The following is a 10,098-nucleotide window of genomic DNA, read 5'->3' as shown; positions in this document are numbered from 1 at the left end:
AGGGAGGGAGGGAGGGAGGGAGGGAAGAAAGAAGGAAAGAAGAAAAGAAGGAAAGGAAGAAAGGGTGGGGTGGTATACACCAGAAAACACAGAGGGAGGCTGAGGCAGGAGGATCACAAGTTTGAGTCCCACCTTTGGGCAACTTAGAGTGACCCTGGAAAGAACCAGGGCATCACACACACCAGGTGACCGGTCACCACTGAGCCACACTCCCGGCCCTTTAGGCACCTTTTTCCTAAGCATTGCAGTCTGTACCTTGCGGCCCCAGAAACTGGCGCCACACAGAGGACCACTGAGGCTGCTTCCAGATCCTTGCCAGCCCAGATAATCCAGTGACGCCATGTCCGGGAGGCGCTCCTACAGGCTGTGCCCACGCGTCTTCTTCCTCTGTCTCCCCCGCCCCAAGCCTTGCTGTGTCACACCAGCACCCAACCTCGTACTGTCCCCTCCTGTCCTCAGCGGCCCAGAGACTTCCTGCAGATGGTGCTGGATGCCCGGCACTCCCCCAGCTCCGCGGGTGTGGACAGCTTCGATCTCGTCAGAGAAGCCCTGTCCTCTGCGGCGCGCACAGCGAACCCCTCGCCCCCATGCCAGCCCGAGACCCCGACCCAGCCGCTCACTGTGGATGAGATCGTGGGCCAGGCCTTCCTGTTCCTCATCGCCGGCCATGAGATCGTCGCCAACACGCTCTCCTTCGCCACCTACCTGCTGGCCACCAACCCGAGCTGCCAGGAGCGGCTTCTGAGAGAGGTGGACCTTTTCCAGGAGAAGCAGGTGAGCATGGGGGAGCCGGGCATGCGGCGCCGTCGGGGGAGCTTCCTGCCACCCTGCTGAACCCACGCTCCGTGGCTGCGATGCCACGGGGCTGTGAAGTAAACCGAGTGCTCAGAAAACCAGGAAAAGACTAATGGTGTCCAGTGTCCGTACTGTCGCTGTGCAGGACAGCCCAGGAATCAGGTTGGGGATTAATAATGTCCCCGGAAGGACAGAGGTGGGTGGGCAGCATCAGAAAGGAAGCCAGGCTGCCCGGGGGAGGGGAAGTGAGGCGGGAGAAGGAGGTGGGAGAGGACGCAGGGAAGGGACAGTGATGGGAGGACAGGCGAAGCTGGAGCAAGTGTGAAGACGGAGGAGGGGGTAGGTCACGGTGCAGGGAGATAGGATGGGCCGTGCGAGGCAATTCTGGGCGCGATCGCGACCGCGACTGCAGGGGCTCATGGTGACTCCCAGGGGCTGAGCTGAGCTCCTTCCCCTTTTCTGGGTGTTCTTTGTGTCGCAATTGTTTTGACCCACACGATGTTAAAGATGATGTTTTTTAAAAAGCTGTGCTTTAGATGGGTGTGGAGGCTCCTGCCCTCAATCCCAGTACTCTGGGAGGCTGAGGCAGAAGGATTGCAAATTCACATCTAGACTAAGCAGTTTCATAATCTAGCAAGATCGAGAGAAAAGAAGAAAAGGAAAAGAACCTATGTCTACAAGGCAAACCTCTTCCCAGAGCCCCAGCACCTCCTGATGTTACTATTGCATGTGTGATTTGGGAAGGGCGATTGTTCTGGTACTAGAATCAGACAAAAGCTTTAACACAATGAGCAGAAGACTGTTTCCTAGAAAAGCCCGCTTCTTCATCCTGCTGGGGAAGTAGAGGCAAGTTTGGCGTTATTCTCTATAAATTTTTAAACATTTGAAAGCTGCACAACTGTGTCGCTGATCGCCTCAACTTTCGGCCCCATGCTGCTCAAGGTCAGCTCGGAGTTCTGTGTTGTTATGACAACTGTCGAGCCGGGTCTCCCCAGCCCGCTGCACCCCGATTGATCTTCAGAGCCTAGATGCGAGAGTTTGTATTTATCCTTATTACTGCTCAAGTCAGTCGAAATAATTTTGAATCTTGATTTCCCCATCTGTCATATTAGCAGGTCCTCCAGCCTGGTGTCACTAGAGACTCCCCAGGCATGACTCCCATTTCATCCAAGTCACTGATTAAAATGTGGAACAGAACAGGGCGTCCCTCAGATTGACATTGATCCATTAATCAATATTCTTCAGGCATGGAGTTTCTACAAGGCATGAATCCCAATAATCCGACACCCTATCTTATCTTGTTTCATACGTCATCCTTTAACATTTGCTTTAAATTGTAGGGAGGGGATAGAGGGACCCAGGTGACCCGTGCACGTGGGTGCTACTGCAGGGGAGAAAGGAGAGATGGAAGGTGTATCCATTAGGGTTTATTTCATCACGCATACTAAAACCGCAATTCAAATTGATTTTAGCAAAACCAAAAAGAAACAAATTCATAAATTTGTTTCTGTGAGTACAAATTATTGTACAACTCAGGAATAGATGTGGCTTCAGGCAGAGCTTTATTTGGGCCTCAGAGCCGTGCGCAGGGCTGGGTGTCTGCGCTCACTGTCTGCGCCTCTGGTACAGCCATTCTCAGTCACTCTAGCCTCTGTGACCACACAGTCCCTTGCTTCTTTAGAAGATCTGTGACCTTCAATTCCCAGCAAGCCTCCCAAAGGCCACTGTAAGGTAACTGCCCATGGGGAAGTCACCTGTCGTGCCCAGAGGGCACCTACAGGCCCTGCCTGGGATGGATCACACCCAAACCCAACCATCAAGGACATGGGAGAGAAGTAAGCCTAGGGTGGGTGCCAGGAAGGCTGCACAGGCACAGGAAGCCCCTGGATGTGAGTAAATCAGTAGGCAGATTAAAGTACAGGTCACCAAGCTGGGCATGGTGATGCCTGCCTGTAATCCCAGCACTCAGGAGGCTGAGGCAGGAAGATTGCTGTGAGCTTGAGACCAGCGTGGGCTACATAAGCAAGTTCAAGGCCTGGCTGTACTACATAGCAAGATCCTGTCTGGAAGGAAGGAAAGAAGGAAGGAGGGAAGGAAGGAAAATAGGTCACCAAAGCATCCAACAAGTGCCTGGCACCTGGTAGATTGATGGAGGCTGGGAGAGTGGAGGTTGGCAAAAGCTCCAAGAGGTAGAAATCATGACTTTCGGCATGAGGGGATTTAGAAACAAGTTGTAGCTATTAAACAGCATCTTCCACGGGTCCAGAACGTGGCTTAGAGAGCTGCAGAGCTCCGGGAGGTGCCACCTGGCTCCACACGTGGCCATGTCTGCGTGTGCTGGTGTACCTCGGCCACACATACCCCTTCCTCCAATGGGCCTGACCTGGCTCTGCCCTCAAGGTGGGGAAGGTGACACTGTCTCACCACACCCTGGCTTCCTTTAGTCTCCCAGCCTGGGACCTTGGCTTCTCCCCCAAGGGACTCACATCTCGTGTCCCAAGGAACTGAGGATACCCATGAGCAAGTAAACTGATTACGGTAAGAAAAGGCTTTCAAAGCCAGGTGTGATGGTGCATGTCATTCCCAGCACTTGGGAGGCTGAGGCAGGAGGATCCTGCAAGTTTGAAGCCAGCCTGAACTGCATAGCAAGACCCCAAGAAACCTAGATGGTTTTCTTTTCTTAGAAAAATAGAAAAAGGAAAGGAAAGAAAGAAGGCTTTCAAACTTTAATGCATACAAAGCTATCTAGGAAGACTTGAAATGCAGGGTCCCAGGCCCTGCTCCAGAGGTTCTGATTGCATGAGTGAACTGGGGCCCCCAGAAGCTGCATTTCAGTAAAGCTGTCCCGTGATTCTGAAGCAGGTGGTCCCTGCTCAGGGCGCAGACCCCTCCTCTGAGGGCCCCGTGCCCTGCTCCATCCACGCACGGCCTGCTCATTCTCTCTCCCTGGGTAACATTTTGGTGGTCTCAGGAATACCGAGTTGTCTTTCCAGAAATACAAATTTAACTGTCACCACAGCATTGTTCCGTGTAGCCGCACGCACAGAGCCCACTCACTGAGTATTTGTGGGTTTCCTTTTCTTTCTCTCTTATTTATTTATTTATTTTTTTTTTTTTTTTTTTTTTTTACTATAATCAAAGCTCTGTTCATCTAGGCCATCTGTCAGGAGATGGAAATGCAGATTAGACGTTCACACATTCGGTATTTTCCTGAAAATATTCCTGAAAATTTGCATGTAAAGTATGACTTGTTACAATTTTCCTGCTGGTTTCCATTCAACAAATATCTCTTGAGTGCCAGTTAATGCCAGCTTCGGGGCTCCCAATCCTCCCTATGCAGACGGCTGACCTGGTGTCGCTGTGCTGTGACACCCTGAAGAACGGCCACTACCCCTTAGCCTGTCCTTTTCTTGCTTTGTGTTTTTTCATTTGCTTGCTTGAGACAGGGTCTTGCTATGCAGTTCAAGCTGGCCTTCAACTCACTTTGTAATCCAGACTGGTCTCAAACTTGCGGCTATCCTCCTGCCTCAGCCTCCCGAGTGCTGAAATTACAGGTGTGCACCACCACGCCTGGTTATGACTGTCCTTGTGTTTGTCTCTGAAGTCACTGGGTGGGACCTCTAGAGCCGCTTCTGCCTGAGCCATTTCCTCCGTGGAGCCGTACCTTTGGGACCTGTGGTAAGGGCTACATCCCACCCCAGAAAAAGGATGCAGATGTACACTGTATCCATTAGGACTCCCTCTGCCAAAGGTGCAGAAAACTAACCCGAACTCAGCTCCTGGGCCTGCTAACTTTGCAGAACAGGCAACTCTGGAGGTCACAAACTGCCTTTAGAAGGATTTTTTTTTTTTTTTTTTTTTTTGCTAGCTCAAGCTGCCTTAAGGGTGTGTCTCATAAGGCACGTGGAGCTGGGGACTGAACCAAGGTATCCTGCGCCGGTCTGTGTTTACATGAGCAGGTGATTAAACAACTGAGCTAATCGGCAGGCCCACACACACTGCCTTTAGCAGCAGCTTGACTCAAGCTCCATCCCTTCGCCGGCTGCTCCACTTTCCCCAGAGTGCACAGGCATCCCCAGGCAGGGTCTCCAAGACAGCCTGGGCCAGCTGCAGAACCATGATTTGGAGCAGAGTGAACTAAGTGAGGTCCAAACACGAAGCCTTTTGGGTTTTCCCCAATTACTTCCATTAGATGCACTCTATGAGGTCATCTTCTCTTTCCTTGGTAACCCGGCTAGACCTCAAGGGTTCTTCGGAGGCAGTAACTCCAAGCCAGTCTGGTCCAGGCTAAGAGCCTCCATCCTCAGATCCAGTGCCTCCGTCTCAACTCTGGGGAAGGGCCCCACCTCCAAACACCATCTATGACAATACGCACATTGGGGATCAGATCTCCAGCCCCTGAGACCTGGGGACACCTTCAGACCATGCTCACTTCCTGCATGAAGTCACTCGAGCTCCCCAAGTCCCTGTTGCCCTTGTTGTTATACTGAAGAGTGGGTGCGGTCATTCAATTGTGCAGGAGCAGGGAAAGATTTATACCATTTGTAAAATCAAAAACATGCACCAATTTTCTGATAAAGCCTCCATGATTTGGATACTTCATTATATTTAAAATATATATAATTCCAATTAGAAATTTGAAAAGGGTAGGAGAAGAGAAAAACAACTTCTTTCCACCGAAATTGTTTTTGTTCCGGCTTTAGCACTTTATATTGAAATTATTGACTTCTGATCCGGCTAAACTGTTCTCTTTTCTTCTCGTTGGTGCCGGACTTTGCCAGCCAAAATTTATGACCCATTTTCCTTCTGCTTAATTGTTGGTATAAATCTGCTGTGCAGAACCCAGTTGTAAATTTATCACCCACTGGATATACTGCCTCTTTTTGGGATAATTTGAACAGTTATGGCTTAGAAGGAGGGCCGGCTTCTTAAAACTTCTCTTGAAGAGCTGCTTCGCCACCATGATAAATATCTAATTAAAATATAACTTACTCTTCCCTTCCCTCTTAAGGGGAAAAGGATGTTCATGCCAGTTATTATTCTGGTTAGCTCGTACTGCTAACGCGAGCAGGCGTGGAATCTGTTCCTTCAAGGATCTCAAAGCAAAAAACCAAAAACCCATACTTCATGTCTACCAAAAAAAAAAAAAAAAAAAAAAAAATGGCCATTGACTCTCAACCAGCTATTTCATAAATATATGCGCTTTGTCATGGGAGTGGGGGTTGGAGATTGCTTAACATACACCCATCTTCGCCGTGGAGGAAAGCATCTGCCTGTTGGGATCCCCACCAGGGTCAGGCTTCACAACAGCCATTAGCGCACCACTAACTTTAGGTAGAGGGGAAAACCGGAAATGGGGTCTCCCTCCGGGAAGGTTGCCTCCCCTTCATCCGGGTCTCCTAGGGACCTGGGAGAGGCCTCCAAGGTTCCGCCTCAGTCTTGTGCTCAGCCACACTGGCTTGGGGGTCTTCCCAGGCTTTCCCTTTCCCTCGTATCTCATAAGAGCACAACTGAATCCAGAGCACTAAGTTACAGGAACGTCTGCAGCCCCAACAATAAAGCCAAGAGCGAGGCAGTGGCAGCACGGAAGCAGGCCACAGGCTGGGGCACCAGCCAGCAGCTGGAGGACTCGACTCCCACCTGCCCGGGAGCCACCTGCAGCCCTGGAAAGCTGTAGATTCCTTCGGGCAGTTCTGAGTAAGGGCCCCCACGCACACAACTCTGGGTGCTACGGGACCACGGCCCACACTGCCAGGAGCCAGGCTCCCAAACGTCTCTTAGCTCCCATGTCTGCAGTTAACATTAATTCACTGATTGATTGATTGATTGATTGAAATAATAGAGATTGAACCCAGGGCCTTTGCACTGCGTTACAACTGCAGCCTTTTTGGATTCATTATTATTATTATTATTATTATTATTATTATTATTATTATTATTATTTTGAGACAGAGCTTCTCTGAGGTGCTGAGTTCCCTAGGCTGGGCCAAGCTTTCGGTCCTCCTGCCTCTGCCTCCCGTGCTGCTGGGCTCCCAGGCGTTCCTCACCACACCTGGCAGGAAGCACTTGTTCCTAATGACAGTGACAATCCTGGTATTCTGCAGCGCTTTACCTCTTGCTAAGTCTTACAAGTTTCAAGATTTATCCAGTAATTATGATGCCACTCACATTGAGTAGGCGCTAAAGGAATGCAGGAATTACTCAACCCTAATACCCTTTAGAAGTCTATTCATTAATTCTTCTAAATTAATTCTAAAATCATCTTGCTTCCTTAAATAATTTTCTCCACGTCAGGGAGCTAAGGCAAGCTCCCGAGTTGATTTAAAGTCCATTTTCAAATCAGAGGACGATGCCGGCTACTCAGGAGGCTGAGGTAGACAGGCCACAAGTTCAAGACCAGCGCTGGCAACTTAGCAAGACTCTACTTCAAAATAAGTAAAATTTATCTCAGCAGGAAAGAATTGAGCTGGTGTGTGCCAGGCCCTGGGTTTTACCCAGAGCATCACAAAAAGAAAAGCAATACAGAAAAACAATGAAGAGGGTAAAGATAGTGACCAGCGCCTCTCCCAGGACACCTGGGTGCACTGAGGACCTGTCACGCCCCAACGTGCACCTGCCGGCACGTTTTAGCCCCTTTTAGGCCAGGGGCTCCATCTGGCTCTTTGGCGCCTCTAAAGGCCCTTGGTGCGTAGTAGCTTTGGGCCCCTGTCAGAGGCCGTGCCCCCGCACTGTAGCCTAAGGGGCTTGTCCTGGTGCCATTTCTGGCCGCACTGTTTTCACCTAAGGATTGGGAGCTGCTTGGAGAGAGCTCAGAAATCCAGCCAACTTGCCCACTTCGGGCCCTTCATTCGGGATGCCTCTGACCCGGGATGAAGCCTCCCAACAAAGCAGCTCAGGGCAGAGAGGTCTTCCAGCCTGCAGAGAGCAGTTCGGGGGGCGGGGGGGAGGCGAAATCCACCTGGCAGGTTGTGCTTTGTGGCCGCTGCTGCCAAAGCCCCAGCTCCCAGAAGGAAGAGAGGGTGCAGGCACCTCCGTGCCCCATCGGTACACAGCTCATGAGTCCCTGCAGTAGAGTGACAGTCACGCTGGGTGACTAGGTCACTAAGACCCTGCTCTTCATGGGGACAGCTGCAGGAAGGTAGGTTTGGCTCTGGAGGGCCATCTGGGCTCCACTCAGGACCAGGTCCTTCCCCGCCACTATCCTGGACCTCTGAGCACCTCCACACTCCCTGGGGACCTCCACGGTCCATGCCCACGGTGACCTAGGGAGACCGTTCCACCTTGCCTGTGCCCTGTTCCCAGCTCGGTGTGGCCGCCTCCTGCTCTTTCTTTTCCTTATGCTTGTTTTCTCTGGATTCTCCAGACTGAGAGACCCCAAAACCTTCCCTCCCTGCCCCCCTCCACCTCACTGCCCACTTGGGAGCCCAGGCTGTCCCAGAAGCCTGCAACTGTACACAAAGCAGAAAAAGAGGTGACCACGAAGGGCCGTCCTCCTGGGAGCAGGCCACACCCATCGGCAAGGAGGTGGCACCTTTCCTGTGGCAACTTCAGTTGCTGGGCCTCCAGAGAGACCAGGTTTTGCTAAGCAAATAAGCTGGTGAGGTCGGTTTGCAGTAATCTAGAAAACTGGGAATTCGCTGTAAAATTGGAGCACATTAACCACACAGGTGCAGTGGGCCGTCCGAGTTAGCTCCGAGGTGGGATGGCTCATTTATTTAACTGCACACCGCCAACTCTCAGTGCATCAAAAGAAAGGGCTTTATTCCTGGCAATTAGCTTTGGAGACAAGAATAAACACACAGAGACTTACTTGTTTTAACTTCCCTGAGTGTTATGGACCAAAGCCACCTTACCCAAGGGAATGGTGGCCTCAACATGGTATCTTCGGACTAGAATTTACAGATGCCAGCCATCTCAAAAACTGCTTCCATCAACCCCTTGCTGGGCATAAAGTGTCACTGGCAGGAGGCCCTTTTTCAGTGATGACACACTGTCCAATATCAACCCAGCAATGCTCAACAGGGGCAGGAGAGGGAAGCCCCGGCAGCCTGTGGACCGCAGGAGCAGGGAGCCATGGGAGAGGGGGGTCTGGCCTCCATGGGGGCCTAGAACAGTGCCTGGTGGGTAGTAGGCATTGAGACACAAGGATTGAGTGCAGGTCGGTGGGTGCAGGTTCTCGTTTTCTGTTGGTTTTTTAGCTTTCATGTACCCCAGTCCATGTGTGCAGTACACAGTGACCACGTGGAGCTTAGTTCTTCCCTCCCCTTCCCCTCCCCTCCTCCCCCATTCCTCCTCCCCATTCACAAAAGGCCCACCTCTGTGCTTCCTATGACCCATCTTGGTTTATATTTTGCTCTTTGTTTAGACTTTGAGTTTCTCATGTAAGAGAAGCCGTCCAATATTTAAGTTTGTGCGTCCAATTGTTTTCACTTAGCCTTATGCCCTCAAGGTGAATCCGCTTGCCTACAAATGACTCAAGTCTGTCCTTCTTTATGGCAGAGTAGTACTCCATAGCGTTGCCATATAACATTTAGGTATCCATCTCATCTTCCTGAGGCTGACTGAGCACCCACCTGGCACGTAGAGGCACTGTGGTCCTCACAGATGGCAGCCAGGCTCCCATGGGACCCCTGTGAAACATGACATAGACCTGTGCCCAGCACATGTCAGGATAAGGAAAGGAGCAATCCTGGGCCCTTAGCTCTGAAGGGAACTTAGGGACCTCTCAGGCAGCTGCCCACCCAGGACAAGGAGCTAAAACAAGGCCGTGCAGCTGGGCTCGAGTGCTCCGGAATGGACACTCACTACCTATCCCTGTCTCGGCCACCTGTCTGCTTGCTGCCACTTGTATTGGAATGTTGCTGAGAAGTTTGCAAGCTCAGCCTGTAACACCAGCGCCCAGGGGCCAGCGATAGCGCTCCATGGCGAAGCGTCTGCTTGACAGGTGCAAGGTCTTGAGTTTGATTCCTGGTTTAAAAAAAAAAATTACCAGCACTTACAAGCTGAGGCAGGAGGGTCCCAGGTTGAAAGCCAGCCTGGGCAAGTTAGTGAGACCCTGCCAAAAAAAGAAACCAGTCAAAATGAATAAGTAAATAAAGCTTCTGCCAAGGGCATTTCACAGCCCAGAAGAGGGAAACTGGGGGATGAGAGAATTAAAAACAGTTACAGAAGGTCTGCTTTCTGCCCAGAGCTTCTGGTTGTGTGTTTTGCCCCAGGACCGAGGGCAGCATCGTGTTTTGTTTTAAGGTTTAGACTTTTTTTAGTGAATGTTTTATAACTGAGTATGACATGTGTGAAAATATC

The 10,098-nt window shown here is 51.0% G+C and overlaps 1 protein-coding gene across 1 annotated transcript in view; it reads left to right on the top strand.

The window, feature by feature from the left end:
* Tbxas1 (thromboxane A synthase 1) overlaps nucleotides 1-10,098 on the top strand; it is a 204,968-nt gene that overhangs the window by 159,039 nt on the left and 35,831 nt on the right. Inside the window, exon 9 of the mRNA XM_004629042.2 lies at nucleotides 460-774. Coding sequence (XP_004629099.1) covers nucleotides 460-774 — 315 coding nt within the window. The remainder of the gene's footprint in view (nucleotides 1-459; nucleotides 775-10,098) is intronic.

The sequence above is a fragment of the Octodon degus genome, unplaced genomic scaffold (genome assembly GCF_000260255.1).
Source record: "Octodon degus isolate 3935 unplaced genomic scaffold, OctDeg1.0 scaffold00027, whole genome shotgun sequence".
Lineage (NCBI taxonomy): Eukaryota > Metazoa > Chordata > Mammalia > Rodentia > Octodontidae > Octodon > Octodon degus.
This window is presented reverse-complemented; position numbering and strand designations above follow the sequence as displayed.